The 25,692-nt window shown below is 40.8% G+C and overlaps 1 protein-coding gene and 1 long non-coding RNA gene across 4 annotated transcripts in view; one reads left to right on the top strand and one right to left on the bottom strand.

Annotated features, from left to right (window-relative positions):
- Positions 1 to 15,664, bottom strand: part of LOC144510047 (ubiquitin-conjugating enzyme E2 E1-like) — a 76,175-nt gene extending 60,511 nt beyond the window's left edge. Inside the window, exons 1-3 of one of the 2 annotated variants that reach the window (XM_078239266.1) lie at positions 15,473 to 15,664; positions 14,692 to 15,054; positions 13,932 to 13,982 (exon numbers count right to left, since the gene is read on the bottom strand). In XM_078239266.1, the coding sequence (XP_078095392.1) occupies positions 13,932 to 13,982; positions 14,692 to 14,945 (305 nt within the window). In that variant the 5' untranslated portion in view covers positions 14,946 to 15,054; positions 15,473 to 15,664. Of the gene's footprint in view, positions 1 to 13,931; positions 13,983 to 14,134; positions 14,462 to 14,691; positions 15,055 to 15,472 lie in introns of those variants that run through there. The other variant, XM_078239275.1, reaches the window with a different exon arrangement.
- Positions 15,629 to 25,692, top strand: part of LOC144510078 (uncharacterized) — a 128,152-nt gene continuing 118,088 nt past the window's right edge. For both annotated transcript variants that reach the window (XR_013500563.1, XR_013500566.1), the window contains exon 1: positions 15,629 to 15,747. This is a non-coding gene — a long non-coding RNA (uncharacterized LOC144510078). The remainder of the gene's footprint in view (positions 15,748 to 25,692) is intronic.

Genomic DNA, 25,692 nt, shown 5'->3' with positions numbered 1-25,692 from the left:
AAAGAAAAGCCCATCCAGTTTGACTTTGTTTGGGGTGGGGGGTGTTTGTGCTTTGTCAGAGAGGAGAAAAAGACCAATTTTGCAGTTCAAGTAGTACATAAAAACTTTCTTCGATATAGAAACCTTTGTAAGTTGTGCTCGGGGCATCAGCTTCATTTCTAATTACAGAATGAAGCCTCAGACACCAGAAACATTTCAGCAGATGTTCCAACATTCAAGGTGGACATTGCCCAAACAAGCTATTTCAAAAATTATTTTAGGCCTTCCTCTTAACCCTACCTCATCCCCTATTAGCATTTGCAAACGTCTTACTCTCATCCAACTGAAAATGCAGCTGGATACAGACTTTGTGATCTGCCAATCAAAGCAACTGTACAACGCAATACTGGAGTCAAATCATGACATCGTGAATTTGTTGCAAATCAATTAGAGAACAGTGGAAAATAGTGTAAATTGCTAGTATGTTAGAACTGAGAAAAGGCAAGAATGCAAAACAAACTACAAACTAGTGACGATTTAGCTTTGCATTCTAGAATGTATATCTAAATGGTTGTCCAACTAGGCTTATGTCTTTAGCCACAGACCAGTTTATTTGTATTTCAAAAAAGTCACTTCTCTACTGTGTGACCTCTTGAAATTGGCCTTCAAGTAAAATTATTAGCAAACACAATTTGCACACATGAAAGAAAGGCTTTTAAAAAGATCACCAATCAACATGTTATAACTTCATAAAACAGTTGTAATAATCACTAACCTATGGAAAGCTGAATGCCTTTTACAACAGGCTTTATGCGGTGCACTACTGAGCACCATTTAGCAAAAACAGCACTCGTGCACTTGAACCTTGGTGTGTTAAATTACCTGATCTCAGCACTACAACTTGCTCCAATGTCAACAGGCTAGGGTGGGTAGAGTATCTGCTTGATGGATTTTTTAACACTTAAATAATTTGCTGTAGTAACTGTTTAGATATAACACATGAGGTTTGGCCGCTTAGTTGGGATGCTTAACAGTGGCTCAGCAAGAATGACCATCTGAAGCGGAGGTGACAAGAAATATGCCAATGGATTGCATTTTAATTAATGCACTCTCCAAATCTAAACCCTATTTTCAGCATTCTTTGATCTGAAATCACAGAACCATAAAATCCCTACAGTGCAGAAAGAGGCCATTTGGCCTCAGAAACAGCATCCCACCCAGGCCCAACCCCCTGCCTATCCCCATAACCCTGATTATTTACTATGACTAATCCACTAACCTTCTCATCGTGAGAAGAAACCGGAGCACCCGGAGAAAAACCATGCAGACACAGGGAGAACATGCAAACTCCAGTCACCCAAGGCCAGAATCAAACCTAAGGCAGCGATGCTAACCACTGTGCCACCCGAATCCATAATCTTATTTATTAAAGGAATCAAAATTTCACAGTTCAACATTACAGAAATACATTTTATTTTAAGAAAACATTGCTCCTGAACCATTTTCAATTGAAAATTCTCCTTAGCAGAGCCTCAAGCTTAGTCTTATACAACCAAAATGCTCATTGGGCGGAATTATATCCCACCAAATTCAGATGTTTGGTCACACATCTTTTTCACCCAATACCACTGCTAACAAAGTTACCTCGGGATTAGCCCCAAATATTTGAGAAGATTCTCAGCTCCTGATCTGGGCAGCACTGTTCCTTAAATTATCTCTTGTACTTGTACCAAAGTCAAGGAATATAAACAGCATCACTTTAATGCAAGGGACCCAGTACAGTATCATCATGAATATTAGCTGATTCTGGAGACCAACTCCAAAGAAAAAGCACTTGTAATTATCTTCTAACATAAAAATGCCGATGGCAAAAATAGCCAGAATTAAAGTATCAGTGCATAAACACTTAATTTCCTGGCAATATTTATTTATTAGAAGGTGAACAGGGTGCCAAATAAATGCTAACTCAGCATAATGGCCAATTTCACAAGAGATGATGTTCGAAAGGATTTTTTTTTTTTTAAAAAGAGCTTTTATTGTCCAATGTTTGCCCTTTTCAAAAGTGCTGAGGTATAGAGTTTTCCTGGTGCCAGCAGATCATAGCTACTTGACACAATTCAGCATTATTCAATTGTCAGTGTGGACAATAAGTAGGTTATTTATGACAACACGAACAAAATCCCACTCTGTTCTCACCTGACATACACACAAGCACATGTTCCAGCAAGAATCAGTAGACAATAATCAGAACAAGAGACTTTATTAAATCTTTCCCCTTTCAAAAAAAATATACTACGGTAAACTATAATGTTCCATTGCAAGCCTGTTTTATTTCTGCTTTAAGTGCCTTATGTATTCCCCCCAACTCTCAATTATGCTTCTTTGCACTTTTCAGCAGTTCTGCCTGATCCACGAGTGAAGAAGATAGTCAGAAAATGTAACCCAGGTCTATATTAATACTGCCGTTAAAGCATTACAGATTATGCAAGATTTTTCAAATTTGTTGCAAGATATTATGCAATCCAATTTTCTCATAATTGACCATTTTCATAAACTCCAAGTTTTAAATCAAGCCTAAATTTGAGTTATATACGAAGGAGAACGATGCTTAAAATAAAATTTGGAACATTAAATTTATTCTTGAATTCGGATCAATGCAAAAGAATGAATGGAAAATCCCTAGGTACATTTAATTTTAAAAATTACACTTCAACCTTAAAAGGCGAAAAATCAATCCATTATTAAAAGCAGCAGCTGTATTTGTAATTTTGTTGTAGCTGGAGTTTCCTTTCTGATCAACCTATTAATCAAGCTTGCTAATCACACTGCACCATAACAAAACAGACAGACTGTCCATCAATTTGGATATTTAACAGAGGTCATCAGGTACCAACCCAGCACCACCTTTGCCTTGAGTGTAATTATGTCTGTATTTGAAAAATCTCTCAATTTGATGTATTTGACCACATTTATTCTACTTGATCAGAGCTCCAAGATTATTAAATCAAGGCTACATGATAGCAGATTGAGAAAAAAATTGCACTTGACAGCAACAGACAAATTTGGCAATAAATCACACCGATATTATTGGTTTAAATCAGTGTGCGTGTGTGATCAGTGGCATTTCCCTAGGAGGCCACTTCCTGAAGCTCCCCATTCATCCTCTGTGTATGTTTTTCCCATCTCCTGACACCACCCATAATCTGGAGGCACAACAAACAAATACTATTGTGACATCTCAAGGTCCATCACAATTTCAGCACAAACGAACTGAGATATCAATTGTATTTCAGTTTGAAGTTACATGAAAACCAATCCCAAACCTAGTTTCCCCCTTTAACCAACATGGAGACAGACTTTCAAATTAAGTTCTGTTTTTGTGTCCCAAACACATTGATGCATGGACAGGATAACCTAATGTGCCTATTTGTTTGATTCTCACTAAATCGATTCAACTGAAATCATCATTTGACAATGCAGATGGTTCCTAAAGTATTGGGAATGAGAAGAATTGACTTTTGTAATCGATTATCTGGAGAACTTCTTCACAAAATGTAATGTCCTAAAAATGCAAAATATGCCAGACCGAAATGTGATTTATGGACTTGCACACATGTATGAACACCACCAAATCCAAATTTGGAATTTTGCATTTGACCTATTTTAGATCAACGTAAGCCAGCCATGAAGTTGGTTGCAAACAAATTTTACTCTAATCAACCAAGGTATTTTCTACTAAGTACAGTATAGAATGAGGCAACAGCTAAATCCCCACTTTATCAGAGTTTGACTTAATATTGAATAAACCACATTTATCACACAAGCTTGAAGTGTCATCAATACTTCAATCCCCTCCTGTCTCATTTGCAACATTCAGTAGAATAGGAACTGCCCAAAGTCATTATGTCATTACTGTCCATCAATGACCAGAGACAGAACAAACATGCATTGCTCCACTGATTTATCCATGGTTATAACTGTGAACTGAATATGCATGTTGAACTGTTTTGTAATTCAGCAATATGTTGTAATTAGCAATAGTAATGAATATAGCAAAATAAAAGCATACAAAGTGTACTTGACATTGCTAGGAGACTTGCTTAGATGGCCAAGTTGCAGTGAAACAATGTCATGAAACAAAACTATATTGTGCTGCTGTTTTTTTTAGCCACAGGAGTGAGCCATTCAGCCTCTCCAGCCTGGTCAGTTATTGATCAAGATCATGGCTGATTTGTATCTTAACTCCATTTATGTCACACATCATGATGCCATTTAAACTGCTCTGTAGAAAAAAAAACCTAGCCTCATCTCAATCACAATAGTTATAACTGCTTATCCAATTGACAATTCATTGTAAACAACTAATGTTGAGTAGTAAACAATGAATAGAAAAGTACATCAAATTGTGTACATCAACATATTTTCCCAAAGGTAGGGGAGTCTAAAACTAGAGGGCATAGATTTAAGGTGAGAGGGGAAAGATACAAAAGGGTCAAGAGGGGAAGTTTTTTCACTTAGAGGGTGGTGAGAGTCTGGAACGAGCTGTCAGAGGCAGTAGTAGGAGGCGGGTACAATTTTGTCTTTTAAAAAGCATTTAGACAGTTACATGGGCAAGATGGGTATAGAGGGATATGGGCCAAATGCAGGCAATTGGGACTAGCTTAGTGGTTAAAAACTGGATGGCATGGACAAGTTGGGCCGAAGGGCCTGTTTCCATGCTGTAAACCTCTGACTCTACAGAAAACATCAACTGCCTTTGAATATAATTTGCATATAGAACACAATCTCTGTTCTCTCAATAAACTAAACATTTCTTGCACAGAATCAAATGTTACTGAACTACACAATTATATCACTTCCTTCTAAACCAGCTATTACAGGTCCCCAATTTGGTGCTAACTTCAAGTAGTTGGTATCATATGTATTATATAGATCAACTCCATACAAGCGAACATTTATAAGTGGAAGCATTTTTTTTGAGAGGGCAGGAGGAAGGAAGATAAAGAGTATCTGTGGCAATAAAGTTGCATACACTGAAGTTGGCTGTGTGCATATTCATAATGGTTCATTGTGGCATCACAAACTAGACAATTGAATTGACAGTTTCTATCTAGTCATTATTGAAAGTTGCTTTTCTACTGGACTGGAGGGTGTTCATGCCACCAACCCCTGATCTGAGTCATCAGCAACCCCAAAGTAAACCTATGACAGGCTGCCACAAAGACCCATATAACAACAGGCAGTACCTGTATTCCACTGAGCCCAGTAATAACAACTTGAAGAAAAAACTGTTTTAAGAAAGCTATTACTGCAGCTCTCTCCAGTTTTTGATATGTATGAATTAATAAACTGCATTTTGTAACTTGCAATAGGTTGACACTGGCTCAAAATTATACTGCAGTCAACAACTCTGTATATCACTCAAAATATCACCACTTTGATGCAGCCTTTGTTGGAAGCCTGCCAATCAATGTTCCCTGTAAGCTGCATGGCTGCACAGCAATTGGGAGTGTGCCTCACAGTGAACAGACAGGCTGCGAACAAGCAAAGCTCCCTTTAAAATTCATGCAGATAGCCAACCAAACGCAGCAAAAAGTTAAAGGGAATCATTGCTGCCAAGAGTTTAGGAATAAAAAATTTATAAAGAAATCTGTGCAGTACCATCTAGGATGACACTTATTATTGGGCCTAACAATCAATACAGCTAGTTTTATTTTAAAAATAGGAGCATTTCATGCATGAACATGGTCCTGAAATCCTTTGTATGAATAATCTGATTTTTTTTATGCAGTTAAAACATTTATGAATATTTCAGGATCTATATTACATGGTATACTCCTTATAAAAAGGCACCACCAACTGTTATGCTACTGAGTGGGCCACTCTGAGCAGAAAAGTCTCTTTAGTCAGTCCCAGTTAGATTTGGTCTTTGCTGTATTAGCTGATTTCAAGCAAAGGGAGGCTACTGTCAATCTCAGTGACTTGGGTGAAGGAGGCTTCAAAGGAAAGTCAATGACACCTGCTAAAAAGCCAATGCTTCTGATGTGGACAGGATCAGACATTGCTGTGATTCTTTCTATAGAATACGACCAACCTTCATTGCGAAACACAAAGAATGGTCTTTTGAGTGAGGCACCACACCCCATCATCAGTCATCACTTTCAGGGAGAAAATATAAACATTAACTACAAGACAGTAACTTTGAAAAACATCATTTTTTTCCTAAAATAACAAGGTGGGGGAAGAAAATCTGAACAATTAAACCTCAAGTTTCAAGTAAGCAATACCGGAAGCACACATTCACAGAGAAAAGAGTGATGTGTACAGTCAGTATGATCTGGTGATAAGACTAAGTTATTAAAACATAACACTGCAAGCTATTGGAATTTATTTTCAGAAAAGATGCAACAACTTTTTAAACAAAAGAGCAGGAAGACATTTCCAATATTTTCAAAACACATGCACAACCTCTGTGGTTGCAGTATAGAACAGCCCACACCCCAAAAGTACAAGATATAACAAAAATAATTTACTGCAGTCAGACAGCAATGGCAAACTTCATATTTAATATTGCTAGTCCAAGATATGTAGACTTGCTTCAAACACCACCTCCCAATGGACAGACCATAACAAAATGATACATCATTGTCCCAACCACAATTGTGCCTCACATGTTCTGGCACAGGAGGTACTTACAATGAAGCCAAAACAAAAAGTGAATCACTGGAAGTACTCCGCTTCCTAACTACTAATCCAATGCTAACAATTCTTGCTAGTTTCAAGCACATCGACTTATCCAGCTACGCATAATAACTTCCAACAATGTAGAAAGCTAAAGATAACTCCAAATAGAGTCCAACCATAGCATCTTTCTCTGCACCCCTTTAATCTCCACTATCTCTGTAATCTGAAAGCAATCTGAAAAAGGTCATACAATAAGGCGAACTTCAGACAGTTAATATCCTCTTCCAGAAAAATAAAACTGGACATCTGGGAGCAATTTACAAGGCTGCAATTTATAAAGAGTACAGATTACAAAAATCATAAGAATTAAGTTTGAATGGTATCCAACTGTTTGAACTCTGACATTCGATTATATGGATAAATGCATATCGATGTTTAAGTATCCTCCATCCCCATATTTTTTTTCTCTCTCTTCTGATTGAGTTGACTCAGGCTGGGTACGATTCCACCGGATCGTACATCATTCAAGTAGCTTTCCAATCAGAGGTCACTGCAGAGCAATCAGTAACAAAGAATAGAACAAAGGAAATTCCACCATAAATATGTGGGCAACAAGTTGAAATCAAGTAATTTGACAAGACCATTTCCTGATCCACATAACTCCATACCATGCCAAATGATGCATTTACTTATTGTAGAATTTGTATGAAAATTTCAATTTGATTCCATACATAATGGACTTTAGCATGCTGTATTCTATAGAGATGCACTCTAGATGTACTAATCAGCAGCAGCTGCAGAGCAAATTCTCCAAATTTCCCCCATCTTCTTTTCTCCTCAATCCCATTTTCATGATTCTCATTGAAACTTACTGCCACAACGACAGAATAATCTCAGTTGCAGATTGATTCACATTATAGTCAAAACTGTTCTGTGCTCACTAAACAGAAATCGAGTTTCTGCACATTATGAGGACGATTACTCCAGCTGGTTTGATACAGTAGAGAAAATGAACTCGCTCACTGTGAAGTGCTCATCTCAAAAGGTCACAACTAGTGAAACTGAAATGGCAGCCAAAACTGGCATTTTAAAACATTCACTCCAAATAAAAATTTCAATGTTCACCCATGAAAAGCAGCATCAACAAAGCTGTTGAAATTTTCTGATCTTTCTTCCTACTTAAGCCAAAATAATTACTACAAGAAAATCCCATTTGAAGAACAAGCTTAACATGCTTTGACTCACAATAAATAAATTGGCACACTTTTTCTAATCATCTCCAATGGAATCATAGAATCCCGACAGTGCAGGAGGCCACCATTCGACCCATCGAGTCTGCACCGACCACTATCCCATCCAGGCCCTATTCCCGTAACCTCACATATTTATCCTGCTAATCCCGCTGACACTAGGGTCAATTTAGCATGGCCAATCAACCTAACCCGCACATCTTTGATTGTGGGAGGAAACCCATGCAGACACGGGGAGAATGTGCAGACTCCACACAGACAGTGACCCAAGGCCAGAATTGAACCGAGGTCCCTGGCGCTGTGAGGCAGCAGTGCTAACCACTGTGCCGCTCTTGTGGAAGAAAAGCAGAAAACTCTAAAGATAATGTTCCACTTGGAAATAAATCAGATTTAACTCAGCCACTTAAAGCCAATAACATTTTTCAGAAATGCTTGGATGATTCACAGAAGGCTGTAGGGCAACTTTATTAGCTTCCAGTATTAAAACAATATTTCTGTCAACTGACCACAAATTACATATTTGTATTTTATATGTACAATAACAAGGTTCTTATTTTAACTATTAATCACCATCACTTTGAGCGTTGCTAAAAAATCCCCTGAAACTTTACCACAGCTAGATTTTTAATTCTGCATTAAAACTCTAGTGAAATATGCCTGATCTCCTGCACTTATTTCACATGATGAAAATATTTAGGCTTTGTTAGCTGAAGCACTCTTTCTTGACAATTAAAACCTTCTATTTCTGACTGCCAATGTCAGCTTCTAAAACTCCCGTATGCAAATATTAAAACAACATTTACAGTGTCAGCTGTTTTTAGCCTGACCTTTATTGACTAGTACAAAAATATGAGCAATGAAAAATAAAATGGAACTTGAAATACCACAATGTTGGCTTACACTACAACAGTTCCATTTTAATTCCCTCTTGAACAAATTCCTGCTATTTCAAATCTCATTAGTCTACACACTTTTAGTAGTTCAATTCAATAATGTCAAGCAGCTCCTTTATTAAAAATAATTACTCTTCAGCCAACCCCAGCAAAATTGCAACTCACAATGGGATATCGTCACCAATATAGTACCTCACCTGGCCATTCACGTGAGCTCAGATAGCACGTAGACATCACTGCCAAGACCAATCCCATCCTCATGCATGCACTTTCCATTTGAGTTACTGAATAACAAATACGCAGTTCGAGGTTGGGCTACATTTCCACCTACATATTAGCTGTAGGGAAATTGTTCATTATTCTGCACGTTCTCCTGCCTCAATTAAAACCAGCTAATTTAACACAAGCCTGGAATCAAACTAGAATCTGCCTGGTCCTCATGGTTTAAGTAGACTAGCCAATGCTCTTGATGGGAGATTTCAGCAACTGTAATTTGAATGGACTGATTATGCAAAGAGGATGGACATTACTGTAGTGGTCAGACTAGTGTACACAGAGTAATAAACTGACCAGTAAAATAAAGCAAAATACTGCAAATGCTGAAAATCTGTGAAATAAAAACAGAAAATGCTGGAAAATCTCAGCAGGTCTGTGGAGAAAGGAACAGTTAACGTTTCAAGTCCAAATGATTCTTTTTCAGAGTGAAGAAGTCATACAGGCTCGAAATGTTAATTCTGTTTCTCTCTGCAAATGCTGCCAGACTGCTGAGTGTTTCCAGCATCCTTTGTTTTTTCTTCAAACTCTAAGCAGTGCTAGTTTAACAACTGGCAATGATAACTGTTGTTAGCATTTTGTTTATTGGATAACAGAATTCAAGCTTTGAATTGGTGGTTATTTTTTGTTTGATGAAAAGGGGAGTGAACATAGGAATACTGGTAAACCATTCAACCCCTTCAGCTTGTGCCATCATTCAATTAGATCATAGCTGATCAGTGTCTTAACTCCGTCTACCCATCATAGTTCCACGATCCTTAATACCTCGGCCTTATGGCTAAGATTAAGTGTCAGACAAAGCCCAAGATGGGGTGCAATGCCTTATCTTGTCAGCTTAGATCTTGTTTGTCTCCGTTGTGGGGACCTTGAAGTAGATTAAATTCGATTTTGAATTTGGCTTTTGAAGCAAGGAATGGATTTGGGTTTGCACGGTCCATTCTGAGCAGTGGCTTTGTAACTTTAAGAACCGAGTAAAAATGTATTAGTCTCAGATTTGAAATTTTTAACTGACCTTAAAAAGGAGAAATTTCCAGTTTCCTACTGGCATTTGTATAAAGAGGTGCTTCCTGAAATCACCTCCCAACAGTCTAGCTCTAATTTCAAGGTTCTGGCCACTTTTCTGAACTCCAGCACCAAAGGAAATAGAAAAGAGCAGTGAGAGAATCATCTTCAACGCCTCAACAAGATCGAGCCTTAACCTTTCATACTCAAGGGAATACAAGCTTGGGTCTATGCAACCTGTACTCATAATTTAACTCTTAACACTGGTATAATTCTGATGAATCTGTGCTGCACCCAAGACCAGTGTATTCCTGAGGTGCAATGGTCCTTTGAGGAACTTTTGCACCTTTATTAGCCAAGTCATTATTCATTAACAAAATCCACAAGTTTTAGTAAATTTATAACAGACTATTCACCAGTCTACCAGAAAATCATTTTTTAAAAAATCAATAAACTTCCGATTTTCCAAAGATTTTGCGCCTATTCTGTCAAATTAGCTAGCTAAAAACACAGATCCTTCTACGGCCTTTAAACAAGTGTAAGTTTTTTCAAGCTGTCAGTTAATAGCCAAAGTTGTCATAAGATCAGTGCAGATCCAGATCAGAGAGAAATGCACAAACCTCTAGTAACATTCAAAGCTGTTTCCAGAGGTTTCAGTTTGGTTAGATAGAAACTCCTGCCAGCAATTAAACTGCACATACATGTACACAGGAACCTTCGGATAATGCCATTTAAGCTCTTCAAAAATATTGGTCAAAACAAAATCCACCCCAACTCTCACTATGGTATCTTAAACATACAGAGTACAGTTATCACAAAGAAGCAGTCTTCATAATCTTTCCATTGTGCAATACAGAACCAGCACTGTAAAATATTTAAAAGTAAAATGCAGATGCCTAATAGAGAAGCATTGATGAACTGGAGTTATGCAATGCAGCACCTGTAGTAAGTTCTACTATATCACTTTGAACCTGAATAAACCCTGTACTTTTCTTCATTGTTCTACTTCATTTTCATTTCAAGGAATCCACAAAGACTGAATAATGAAAAAGGAAGTCTGACAAAGCCAACACTTCACTGAAATGATAATCAGTAGCAGCATGAATCACAGTTCATATAATATTTCAGGAACTGGCTACATGAAGGAGTTAACTGTAAATCCTACATCATGCATATCAAGATTCACTTCTACTCCATTGTTGGAACTGTTCCATACCAAAGTCCTCAGCCTTGTCCATATTCTCAAAGTGCAAATAAAAATTGAAGAACAGATTCAAAATAATCTAACTGGCATGATGAGTCCAGAACCAGGGAACAGAATCTGAGAATAAGGAGCAGGCCATTTAAAACTCCGATGAGGAGGAATTTCTTCACTGAGAGGGTGGTGAACCTTTGGAATTCTCTACTCCAGAGCACTGAGGAAGCTCAATCACTGAGCATGTTCAAGACACAAATCGATAGATTTCTGGATACTAATGACATCAAGGGATATGGGGATAGCATGGGAAAATGGCATTGAGGTATATGATCAGTTGTGAGCTAATTGAATGGTGGAGCAGGCTTGACTGGCCAAACGGCCTACTACAGCTCATATGGTCCTATTTCAAAAGGAGTGCTCAGTTACATGACTGTGCCCATCTTAAGCACCCAAGTCAAATTTAACCTGCCCAACTGCCTTCCAAACTTGAGATATCTTTGCTAACATGACTTTCTGCACCATGCCATCCATCAATCTGAAGACTTCACTGCAGATAATATTAAAACTTAGTGCAGCAATTCAACTTTGAGATTTGATTACCAACTCTTTATTCCCAGCTTGTGTTATCGCCACGGTTGACTAGCTTATGGGTTTTGAACTCATTGTCAGCCATTTACTTCCCATAAATTTAGAGAGAAAACATATCTAGTACATATTTTTTAAATTTACTCTTTTAGGAATGTGGGCATCACTGCAAAGTCAACATCTGATGCCCATCTCTAATTGCCCTTGAACGGAGTGAATTGCTAGGCCATTTCAGAAAGCAGTTAAGAGTCAATCACATATGTATACATTGCAGAAGGAGGCCATTTGGCCCATCGAGCCTACACCAACCACAATTCTACCCAGGCCCTATCCCCATAACCATACATATTTACCCTGCTAATCCCCTAACACCAAGAGGCAATTTTGCACGGCCAATCAACCTAAATTGCACATCTTTGGCGTGTAGGAGGAAAGCAGAACACCCAGAGAACGTGCAAACTCCACACAAAGTCACCCAAGGCTGGATTTGAAGCTGGGTTCCTGGCGCTGTGAAGTAACAATATTAACCACTGTGAAGGAATACCAAAAGCTAGAGTATGATGTGCATTCCATGCCAATATCATTTCTGAAATTTAATTAATATTCTCAGACTTTATTTAAGATCCAAACTTCAATAGAATAGCTTTGATAGTCTCACCCATAAAACATAGGAATCTGCATTCACAATATAATTGCATGCTCTAACCTGGACAGAGATAGAACAAATGAATCAGTGGCTGATCCTGCAAGGAGCTGCACTGTTTTAAATAAATCAGAGCCAAGAGTGAGGTGAAAGAATTGCTCAAGCTGCAAGTGACCAAACTCAAATGGAAGCGATTTAAAAAATTTCTTCACAATTTTGTAAGCATAGAACACATTGCTTTCATTAAGAAAACAGCAATGAACCAAGAAAGAAAGCACAACAGATGAATCATTCCATGTGTCCGAGAATTTGACATCTCAATACATAATCAGTTTATATATTATTACCTAATTAATAAGGGAGTGGCACGTTGGCACAATGGTTAGCACTGCTGCCTCACAGCAAGAAGTCTCACAACACCTTGAAGGATCTTGAGGTTCCGAAAGCTAGTGCTGCCAAATAAACCTGTTGGACTTTAATCTGGTGTTGTGAGACTTCTTACTGTGCTTACCCCAGTCCAACGCCGACATCTCCACATCATGGCCTCTCAGCGCCAGGGACCCGGGTTCAATCCCGGCTTGGGTCACTGAGTGTGGAGTCTGCACGTTCTCCCCGTGTCTGCATGGGTTTCCTCCAGGTGCTCCGGTTTCCTCCCACAGTCCAAAAGATGTGCTGGTTAGGTGCATTGGCCATGCTAAATTCTCCCTCAGTGTACCCGAACAGGTGCTGGAGTGTGGCGACTAGGGGATTTTCACAGTAACTTCATTGCAGTGTTAATGTAAGCCTACTTGTGACACTAATTACATTTAGGGCTTATAAAATATGCATTTAGGTTTTAAGAATTGCTTGAGATTCTTTTTAAAGTTCCGAATAATTCTCAAGTTATTTTAAGTGTCTTAAAATCACCCACTGCATAGGAACTTGTTACCATGTTGACAGTATTGATAAAAATCATTTCAGGATAAACTGTTCCCACTTTCAGCACCTGCGATGATGGTTCAGACATGTCCTTGCCAAAGAAGTGTTGGAATATCTATGATACAACATCCACTTATACAGAATGTCCCCAACCCCACAAAAACACAACAGTGTAACAGCACCAACTGCAGATGGACAAGAACTCCCAGGAAGTTCAACATTGAGGGAAACCCCGTCAAAGGAGAGGAAAGTTACAAGCTTCCCAAATGAAACTTTAAAAAAAACTTCAGTTAAAAGTACTGGCATTTAAATTCTATTTGGTTCTGAAGTGCAAAATTGGCCTCAATCCTAATTCCTGTTACAAAGTAAGCATCACTACCAAATACCCTTGATTAATGAACCGGATTTTTCAATCAGCAAAATCGCACTTATCCCAAACCATCGTCTTTTAACGCGTGTATTAAAAGTAGACAATTTTTTTTTTTTGTTTAAACCAACCAACAAACCTGCAGTTCGGTGGTGGATCCAACGTGATATCAGCCAGCTCCTTCTGGATCCTGTGAAACACAAAAACATGGATCATTTAAAAAAAAACCTCAAGAGCACAATTCGGAATCGGCACACTACACCCCGGTCACATCCTCCAGAGAATTCACGACTGAAAAGTTACAAAATTAAAGTAAAAAAAAAATAAAGCAAAGACGTTGACCTCTGCTTAGGAGAGGAAAAAAAAACATGGCCGCTCCTCGGAGCTCCAAGAAGGCTAATACAGTAAAATTTTCCAACTCTATTCCTGTACTTCTTGTGCCAACGCATCCCACCAAAGCCAGACGGGTGGAAACTAGTCAGCCGTGAGAATGCATACTTGGGGAAAGGGGGTCAGAGGATGGGGCCGTTTTTGGGTACAAAACGATTTTAGCTAATATGCAAATGAGTCTCTGGGTATTAAAAGAAGTCCGGCGTGTCGCGAGGGAGGGGAGAGAAAAGGAGACGGGGAGAGGGGAGAAGGCTGACTCCCCCAATGATCCCGCTTCCCCCAATGCTGGGCTGCCCCACGGAATGTATCCCCGGAGCTCGCGGGCCCCTGGAATGTTCCCCGGAGCTCGCGGGCCGCCTGCCCCTGGCATTCTCCCCCCCCCCCGGAGCTCGTGCTCCACTGCCCCGTGCCGCCCCTGGAATGTTCCCCGGAGCTCGTGCTCGGCTGTCTCTCTCCCACCCCCCCCCCCCCCCCCGGAGTTGGCGCGCGCGGGGGGACCCCGCACTCACCTCTTGGCGCTGGTGGTGAGCAGTTTGGGGTTCTTGCTCATGGTGTTGTTCTTCGCTTCTCTCTTCCTCTTGCTGCTGCCTCCTCCTCCGCCGCTGCTGCCACCGCCGCCACCACTGCTGCTGTTGTTGTTGTTGCCGCCGCCGCCGGTACTGGTGGCGGTGATGGTGTTGTTGTTGGTCTCTTTCTCGGCTGCTTGTGAAGAACTTGAAGACGAGGAGGAGCTGGTGCTGGCCCTCGAGTCGTCATCCGACATCTCCGCCGCTGGCTCGCTGTCACACACTGACTGACTACTGACTGACTGCACTGAAACACGACAGTGTCTCACCCACCCACCCCCACCAACACACACACACACACACAAACTACACACCAACAACAACACAAAACCGGGAAAAAAAACAGAATTAGGACAAACTTAACATCTTTTTTCTTTAAAAAAAAGATAGAAACAAACAGCCAGACATCAGACTAGTAGCTGAAGAGACAGGAGTAGAGAGAGAGAGTGAGTGGGGGATACAATGTCAGTAAGAGTGAGTCACAGTGTATCTGATGTAGTGTAACACTCACAGCAGCAACGCACTGACTGACACTCACTCACTGAGTAAGATCCCGTCACCGGCTCTGCACCCCAGCCTCCCCGGGGTGGTCGAGGGGAATATCCTCACAATAACAAACCTGACACAGCCAATAGATACTTTTATCATCTCCTGGGGGCAAAGGGGGGGGGGGGGGAGAGAGAAGAGAAACAAGTGCAAAATATGGATTCGAAGAACAAGTCACCTGACGGATGTTGACTTCTGTACTCTTTATACTTTTCGTTTTGTTTCTCTCTCTCCTTTTCGTGTGTTTCCCTCTTTGTTGGGTTGTTTTACTCTTTTTTTTGTGCTTGTCTGGTGATCGGGGGTGGGGGGGTGATTGTCGCCGACCTGGCGGCTGCCTGGGCTGGTACAGGGTCAGACGCGTGTCTCAGTCAGACAGAGACACAGAAAAGGGAACGGAAGTACACCAACCACAGATACAGGGGGGAGACAGGGCTGCTCCGGGACTTTCACAAGGTACAGTAACTTCACAGCAAATTGCGGCCTCCAACATTTTTAAAAGCACGTTGTCTATTTTGGGATTAAACAGTTCGGTTTCTTCGATTTCAGATTATGTTGTGACCTTCCCGTAGGATTTCCCTAAAGGAGATACTTCATTCTGTCTCCTATAAGTTTATGACAACTTTATGAAATGTTTTTTAAAAAGGACAACTTTACCGGTTCATTGAATGAAATGGATGCACGTTTTCAGAGATGTTCTGGTGGTGTAAGGAGGTTCTGAATTTATTGCATAGGAAAGGAAGTAAATAACCTATATTTATATAGCGCCTGGTCACGACCTCCGAGGTTAGAGCGTCCCAAAACACTTAACAGCCAATTAGTTTTGTAATGCAGAAAGCGGGGCCACCAATTTACTATGAGCAAAGTGATAATGACCAGATAACCTGTTTTAATGCACTGGTGAGGGGCTGGATATTGGCTACGGCACCAGACAGAATTTCCTTCTGCGACATTATCATAAGCAAAATAACAGGAATGCCGAAAATAATGACTCTAAACAGTGTCAAATCCACAGGACCAAGTCGCTTCCAGAAAAAGGTATTTTTGCAATGTTCTCTCCATTCGTGAACCATTAATTTAGATTGGAAAACTGCTTGCCACTTGGTTATTTAAACTGAGAAAGCAAAATCTGAAAATTCTAGACCTGTTAACATTACACCTGTTGTGAAATTCTGAGTGTCTATAATTAAGGATAAAGTGATTGAATACCTGGAATGTTTTCAGTTGATCAAGAAAGTCAGCTTGGATTCTAAAGCACATGTCTGATAAACTTGATTGAAATTTTTGAAAGGATGGTTAAAGTAGTAAAGCGAGAAATACCAATGGATGTTATTTAGATTGACTTCCAAAAGACATTTGAAAAAGTTCGTCCATAAGATGAAAAGGGGTATTGACAAGTAAATGTGGAGAGGATATGTCCTCTCCTTGGACATTCCAGAACACGAGGTCATAGTTTTAGGAGAAGGGATGGCGGATTTTAAAAACTCAGATGAGAAATTTCTTCTCCCACCGGGTGATGAGTCTGTGGAATTCACCACCCCAGAGTGTGGTCGTGCTGGGACTTTGAGTAAATTTAAGGAAGAGGTAGACAGATTTTTAGTTAGTGTTGAAGGGCTATGGTGAATGAGCAGGAAAGTGGAGTTGAGGCCGAGATGGGATCAGCCCAAATTTGAGGCTAAATTGCCTACTCCTAGTTCTTATGTACATCTTGTGTATAAGAGAGTGTTAGCTAAAGTTGGAACTGAAAACTAATAATTAACCTGGTTAGGATATTGGCTGATTGGCAGCGACAGTAGGAAAAATGAGGATGTATTCCAATTGACTGTGACTAGTGTTTTTTTTTTGTTGAGGCCTCTACTATTCACTGTATTTTAGCAATGATTTAGATGATGGGATTGAGGACCACATTTGCTGATAGCCCATAGATGCTGCATTGGCAGCAGCAAAATGGAAGCATAACACTACAAAGAGAAGTTGAGGTTGCACTAAAGTTTGATTCTGTTACTCAAAAATGTGGTGATTTCACTGTCTTTCCTAGCACCAGCGTCAAACTACTTGCTGTATACTTCCCTGGACTTTTCCTATAGTAGCTGTCTGCATGTTTGTTATTCTGGTACTATTTACTTTTCTAATAAACTTAGAAATATAATAGTGAAAGCACTGAGCTCCTTTAGTATCTGTGGATACAATTCAACTGAACTGGTGGGTTTTAACTGCTCCAAATCTGAGTAATTTATCAATTATCTCCTTTTTTATGCTTAAATGTTTTGATTTTTTTTCATCTTTTAATATTGTTTCCTCTTCTAATGTCATGTCAATTTTGTACCTCAAACCACAAAGCACACAAATAGTAGGTGGCATTTGGAACCCCTTCGCCTAAAAAAAACTTTACATGCTGGGAGAATAAACATTTTCAGGATAGAGACTGATAATGTTTGGTTGGGTAAGGATGAAGAGGGTTGGGAAGAGGCTTATGGGAAGTTTAAATGTGGCCCAAGACCAGTTTGGCAGAATGGCCTGTTGCTATGCTGTAAAATCCAAGGCCACCTTGGATTTTACCTGAAGACCAGAGGCTGAATGCCCTTGACTGCTGAAGTGCTCCCCGACTGGAAGGGAACACTCCTGCCTGGTGATTGTTGCATGGTGTCCGTTCATCCGTTGTTGTTTGCATGGTCTCACCACTCTTCGGGACATCCTTTCCTGCAGTATATGAGGTAGACCATATTGGCTGAGTCGCATGAGTATGTATCGTGTTCCTGGTGGGTGGTGTTATCATGTGTGGCGGTATCCATGTCGATGATCCGGCACATCATGCAGCAGTTGCTGTGGCACGGTTGTGTGGTGTCATGGTCGCTGTTCCCCTGAAGGATGGGTAGTTTGCTGCGAACAATGGTCTATTTGAGGTTGGGCGGTTGTTTGAAAGCACGTAGTGGGGCTGTGGGAATGACCTTGGCTTGATTACCTGTAAAGACTTGCATTCCAACCATTCTTCACATTCCAATCTGTAATTATCTTGCAATTGTGTCTTTGTCTATATATGCCGTGTTTGTGAACCAACCTACCTCTCACCTGATGAAGCAGCAGCGCTCCAAAAATTTGTTATTCCAAATAAACCTGTTGACTTTAACCTGGTGTTGTGAGACTTCTTACTGTGCCCACCCTAGTCCAATGCCGGCATGTCCACCTCGTGATCTTGAGGGATATGAATCAAAGGCAAGTATATGGAATTCAGTACTACATGATGTAATTGAATGCCAAACCAATTTGCAGGGCTGAAGTGACTACTCCTGTTTCTATGTATCTCAAAAGTAATTCTTTGGGGAACCCTTCTGAGATATTTCGATGCAGTAAGGTGCTAAACAATAGTTTCTTTGCATAAACCTTAATTTCCTAAAATAATTGAGACGTTTGAAAGTGTAGCTTCCTTTTCTGGATACACATGCTATTTAGGCTTGGGACAGTTTTTTTTGTCATTTTCTTTTAACGCCTGAATGAATCAGTGGAGGGGGTGATATGGCAAGGTTTCTTCTTGTTGCTTGACTTTATTTGGTTAATTATTTCATTGTGATTTGTGGGACCTTGCTGTGTGCAAATTGCCTGCTCTGTGTTCTATATTGCAGCAGTTAGTACACTTCAAAAGTACTTCATTGACTGACTGTAAAGCACCTGAGGTCATGAAAGCTGCTTTATAAATGCTAGTTTTTCCTTTTATTTCTTGTTTCTTATATTGGCAATAGTCCCATTGTCTCTGGTGATTGATTAACTGAGTGGCAGGCAGATTTCAACACAGGGTTGTGTGTGATCATACTTTGGGGTCAAAAACGATAATGGTGAAAAGCTAGCAAGCAAAGGCCCAAAGAGATTTTGGGGTCGTTGTGCACAGATCACTCAACGTGATGCTTGGGTACAAAATATAATGGAAAAAGGTGAATGAAATGTTAGTTGTTTTTTAAAAAAAAATAAGTTGGCTAGGATATAAATGGGAGGAAGTATCCTTAGACTTCATCTGATGCCCTTTGCACAGTTCTGGGCACTGCACCTTAGGTATAATGGTCTTGGAAGGAGTGCAGCACAGTTTCACCAGAATGTTAACAGGGTCTCAAATTCATTTTTATAAGGAGATATACCCTGGAATGTTGAAGGTTAAGCGATTGATTTGAATGAGATTTTAGCATTTTGAAAGGAATTGGTAGGGTAGATAGAGAGAATCCCTTTTCCACTAGTGGGGGAATCTTAAGGGAACGTAATCTCAAAATTAGAGCCAGGCCATTTAGTAGGAGAGAAATTCGGAAATGCTTCATCACACTTAAATACGGAGTCCCTTTCCCCAGAAAATGGATGTTGGTTTATTTTAAATTTGAAATTCCTGGATCTTTGTTAGCCAGGGCAATTAAGAAACATTGAACCAACATAGGTGTATGGCATAGGATACCAATAAAGCCATGATCTATGTGAATGGTGGAACAGGCTCAAGGGGCTCAACAGCCCACTTCTGTTCCTGTATTGCTAGTTTGTGTGGGCTTAATTAGGGATATAAAGAAACAGTACCATCACAATATTGCACGATAAGCAGGGAAATCAGGACATTATAATATTTTTCTTGGGTTAATAAAGATAAAACAAATATTGTCAAGTAATTGCTTTTCTCCAACATTGTAATTTGAAATTTTTAATGAAAAAATAAACTTTGAATTGTCAGGAGTAGACTGTATTTGGGAAAAATTAATAGTTTTAGCACGAGGTGTTGTAAGCGGGTTTATTGTTTCCGACTGCATAAGGGACTAGTTAAAAAATCAGCAATTACTGTAAATATAGTTTGAAAATAGAAAATTTTGGAAAGACTTTATAGGTCAAACTGCATCCGTGGAGAAAGAAAGAGTGAATGCTGGAATTCTCCGGCCGTTCATGCCCTGCCACTGCTGCCAGAGAGGACAGAGAATTTGGTGCTCAGCCAACCTCCGTTCACTGCAGCAGAATGGGAGATTCCAGCTGGCATGAATGAGTGGGATTCTGCAGCCAATGTTTCAGACCTTCCATCAGAATTGGAAAATGTTAAACATAATGTGTTTTGAGCAGATAGAGGTGGAGAAACTGTGGAGATGGGGGAAGCAGAGTGCAGGTGGAGGAGCAAGGAAAATAAAAGAGAATTGTTTGTGATAGGCTGGAAGCAGGAATGACTAAAAGACAAAAGGGAAAATGGTGGCAGTCAAAGGTGGAGTAAAGGGCAGGCAATTGGGAGAGCTGTCCCACAGAGTAGTCAAGCTACAGATTGACATTGTTTGCAATATATGATTCTGTGAGTACAACTGTCCCAGACACCACCATCACTATCCCTGGGTATGTCTCGCCCACCGGCAGGACAAACCCATCAGAGGTATACAGTCGTGAGGGAGTTTTCGTAGGAGTCTTCAACATTGACTTTGGACCCCATGAAATCCTTTTGCGTGGGAGTTACAGATTATAAGTAACCTCCTGCTTTACCACCTACCGTTCTCCTCCTCAGCTGATTAATTTGTGCACCGCTGCCTCACAGCACCAGGGACTGTGTTAAATTCCAGCCTTGAGTGACTGTGCAAACTCGCTGTGTCTGCGTGGCTTTCTCTGGGTGCTCTGGTTTCCTCCCACAATCTAAAGATGTGCAGGTTAGGTCCATTGGCCATGCTAAAGTGCCTCTTAGTGTCCCAAGATATGTAGGTTAAATGGATTAGTCATGGTAAATGTGTGGAGTTACTGGGATAAGGGAGGGAAGTGGACCTGGATAAGATACTTTGTCAGAGGGCTGGTGCTGATTCAATGGGCCAAACAGCTCATCTCCTCCTGCATTAGCGATTCTGTGTATGATGCAGATAATGATTATCACTGACGTCAGTCATGTGTTAGATTCAAAGAGAGGTTGGAACACTGCTCAGAAGCTGTAACCAGTTTCAATATAGTATTAATAAACAAGTGTTAAGCAGAGAGCAGAGTATGACTATCGTTTTTTTTCCTCCATCAAATGGTGATTTGGGGCTCCTACATGCTGAACACATTGGGAGTAGCAAGGACACAGAATGTCTCAGGATGGGAGGAAACTCCAAAGTCCATCACCAAGAGTGGCTTGGTAGCGCCACTACTGACCGAGCTAGTTGAGTTTTAAAGGATGTAGCTGCTAGACTGGGTGTGCGGCAGGTGGTGAGGGAACCAACAAGGGGAAAAATGTATTTGACCTCATCCTCACTAATCTACCTATCGCAGATACATTAGTCAATGCCCAAAATTCCATCTTCACATTGAGGATACCTCTCATCACATTGTGGCATTACCACCGTGTCAAATAGGATAGATTTCAAATTGATCGAGCAACTCAAAACTGAACATCCAGGAGATGCTGTGGGCCATCAGCAGCAGCAAAATTGTATGCAAGCACATTCTGTAACCTAATGACCTGGTATATCCCCCACTTTACCATTACCAACAAGCAGAGATCAAGCCTGATTCAATGAAGAGTAAAGGTGAGCATGTCAGGAGCAACAGCAGGCATACCTAAAAATGAGTTGTGAAGCTGCAGCACAAGGCTATCTGCATGCCAGACAGCAGTAGCAGCATGTCATAGACCAAGTGAAGCCACCCTACAATGCCACATCAGGTCATGAATGGTGGTGGACAATTGAACAACTAACTGAAGGAGGAGGCTCCTCGATGGGCGACCCCTGCACATCAGTGCAAAATACCAGGCTGAAACATTTGCAATCATCATCCAGAAGTGCTGAGAGAATGATCAATCACTTCCTGCACCTGAGGTCCGCAGCGTCACATGTACCAGTCTTCTACTAATTCTATTTGCGCCATGTGATATCAAGAAATGGCTGAAATCACTGGATACTGTAAAGTTTTGCTATAAAAAGCTTCTTTTTCTTTCAAATGGGCACAAAGAACCTCACGTGACTTCAAAAATTTTCTCACTCTCCCAAAAACCTGCTGAGTCCACCTGAAAGGCAAGCGTCTGAATAGTGGAAGCTACTGAAGGAGCTAAACCAAATCTTAAGTTTCAGCACCTTCACTTTGGAAAGAAGGAGTTCAAACAACGGACACGCAATAATGAGACTGATCTGAAACACCATCTTTTAAATATCTTTTTATCTCCATCTGTTAATTTTTGTATCTCTTTTTTACAGTTATTAACTCAAATAGATTTTGTAATTAACTTTTTTTTAAGACTAAAAATTGTCTGTTGGGTTATATTCAGATTGAACCTCAGCCCCACACACACACACACACACACATTCTTAGCCCATGGACCATTTTAAGAAAAAAGCCTCTTATGTGGTCATGACAAAAGGCTCTGGGCCCTGTCACATTCCGGCAATACTCCTGAAGGCTTGTGCTCCAAAATTAGCCAGACCCCGAGCCATGTTGTTTCAACAGAGCTACAACACTGACCTCTACCCAGCAATGTGGAAAATTGCCCAGGTATGACCTACCCACAAAAGACAGGTCCACAAATCATTACCACCCCATTAGTTTACTCTTAATCATCAGCAAAGTGGTGGAAGGTGTTGTTGACAGTGTTATCAAGCAGCACTTACTCTGTAATACCCTGCACATTGACATTCAATTTGGGTTCTGCAAGAGCCAATCAGCTCCTGACCTCTACAACGTTGGGACAACCATACAAACATGGACTCGTACATTTGAGGTAAGGTGAACTCGATGAGAGTGACTGCCCTTTTCATCAAAGCAGCATTTGACTGAGGTAAGGCATCAAAATTGGCATCAATGGGAACAAAGGGGATAAATTCTCTGGTTTGAGTCATACCTAGCACAAAGGCAGATGATTGTGGATGTTGGAGGTCCTAGGACATCACTGCTGAAGTTCCTCAGGATAGTATCGTAGGCCTAACCATCTTCAACTGCTTCATCAATGACCCTCCCTCCATTGTAAGGTCAGAAGTGGGGATGTTTGCTGCACAATATTCAGCACCATTCGTGACTCCTCAGTTACTGAAGCAGTCCATGTCCAAATGCAGCAAGACCTGAGCAATATTTGATATAGACCAGAAACTGAATTGGGCCAGTTATATAAATAATGGCCCGTAATTTCCAGCCCGAATGCCGGCTTAAGCTGATTGTGCCCTGTGCATGCGCATCAGGACAACACGGAAGTCCCAGCATATGTGTGTGCTGTAAGTGCCCATCTTGAACCTCTGACTGAGGCTCTGAAAGCTGCTGGTGTTAAATCGCTGAGCTCCAGTTGTGCCAAAACTTCCATCACTTGTCTTATGTTAGGTGAATTTTTGCCCTTATTTATGTTATTTTTTGGTGTAGAGGTAGCAGACATCTTTTGGGTGGGTTTTTTTGTGTAGATGTTTTAAAAAGATGTTTAACATATATGTAATACACAAATACTGAAAGATTTAAAATTTTTTGCAACTTTGTCATGACAACTAATTCCAGTTTAAAAAAAAAAAGTACATTCATATATGACATGGTGGATGTTAGTGTCTGGAATAAAGTTCAGCTGAAGTGCATTTGGATTCTTCAATATATTAAATGCAATTTTAAGAGTCTTCCTGATGCAATGTTGATCCTCATGTAACGTGAAAGTGTATTCCTTAAGGGGGTTTGGTTTGGGTCCTCCTGCGTTGTGGGAGGTCTGCGGAGATGATTCCGCTGAAGACCGAAGGCTGCTGCTCCGATCGGGAGTTCCAGCACAGCTTTTCAGGACAAGTAAACACCCCAAAATGTGTTGTATTTCTGGCAGACCATAGCTGTCTGCCAGCAATCGAGGTTATGAGCCAATGTGACTACAAGCACAGGTCAGGTGCCTAGGTATTTGGCAGCGAGCTCCCCAAAGCCTGTCCACCATCTACAAGGCACAAGTCAGGAGTGTGATGGAATACTCTCCTCTTGCCTCGATTAGTGCATCTCCAATAACGCTCCAGAAGCTTGACACCATCCAGGATGCAGTAGCTCACTTGATTGGCATCCCATCCACTACCATTAACACTTACTCCCTCCACCAATGGCGCACAGAGGCAGTGGTATGTACCATCTACAAGATGCATTATACCACCTCACCAAGGCTTATTCAATGGTACCTTAGAATCCATAGAACTAGAGACTTGCTATAATATTCATGTCCCACTATCTTATTCTTTCTACGAAAGAAATCGCCACAACTATTGATTTCAATTACAGAACATGAATACATGTTGTTTTTAAAATTCAGAAGGAAGCCATTTGGCCCATTGAGTTTGCACCAATCCTCTGAAAGACTGCTCTACCTAGGCCCACATTGACCATGGCCAATCCACCTAACCTGCACATCTTTGGAATGTGAGGGAAAATCAGAGCACCCGGAGGAAACCACTACCACCAAGAAGGACATGAGCACCAACTACATGGAAATACCACCACTTGCAGGTTCACCTACTAGCCACTCACTGGGTGAATATCCTGGAGCTCCCTGCCTAATAGCAGTGTGGTTGCATCTACACCACGTGGACTGTGGCAGTTCAAGAAGATGGCTCACCACCATTTAAACAGCAAATGGACAACAAATGCTGATTAGCCAGTGATTCCCCACATCACATGAAAGATTAAAATAAAGAAACAGAACATGGGTGTAGTGGAACAGTAGATTATAATCAACAGAATCATTACCAACACCTGGTGCTGATTTTTCAAGGCTCCAGAAGATGGGATGGTGGAGTCGGGGGCAGGACGAAAGCAACCAATACTTAGTGGAGTATTACTAGCTAGCAAGGCATTGATCCCAGGGCTGGCAATAATCACCAGGAAGGCCAGTACAGGAATCCCACTTTACACCCCATTGAGATTAGTTAAACTTGTTAGGTTCATTTCATTTGGAGCTTGTTGAAGGGGGATGATGGGGTATTTAATGGGGCACATGGGTTTTAGCAGCTGCCAGTTTCAGAACAGCTGAAGTGGGGTGGGTAGAGTGTGTGGAGGCAGTTGTGGCTTTCTTGTGGCATCACCACAGACCCATAGGAGGGTCAGTGGGGCAAATGGGTAGGGGTGCCCTTGGTGCATAGATGGCAGGGAGAGTGGGCACTCGGCACCCAAGCTTTGAAAGCAGGATCAGCAACCCCAGTATTGTGGGTACAAAAGAACAGGGGTCAATGCTGTCGAGGACAATTGACTGGCCAACGCTCAGAAGGTAGGCTGCAGCTGGTAATGGAGCATAATTGTCAGATTTTGGGCCCCAGCAATGAGGGGAATATCTTTCACATCTCAGTCTCTATCAGGAGGGCAATAAAGAGAAAAGAATGGAGGTTGACTGCTCAATACTGTATCGACTGCTGAAGAGCAAGCTAACTGAAATAACTGGGAACCAGTTTCGAAGGAGACTGTGACTCTCAAGGCAGATGGCCATGGAGATCTGTGACCTCATCACTGAAC

The sequence above is a fragment of the Mustelus asterias genome, chromosome 2 (assembly GCF_964213995.1).
Source record: "Mustelus asterias chromosome 2, sMusAst1.hap1.1, whole genome shotgun sequence".
Taxonomy (NCBI): Eukaryota; Metazoa; Chordata; class Chondrichthyes; order Carcharhiniformes; family Triakidae; genus Mustelus; species Mustelus asterias.
The sequence above is the reverse complement of the archived record's forward strand: the minus strand, read 5'-3'. Positions and strand labels throughout refer to the sequence as shown.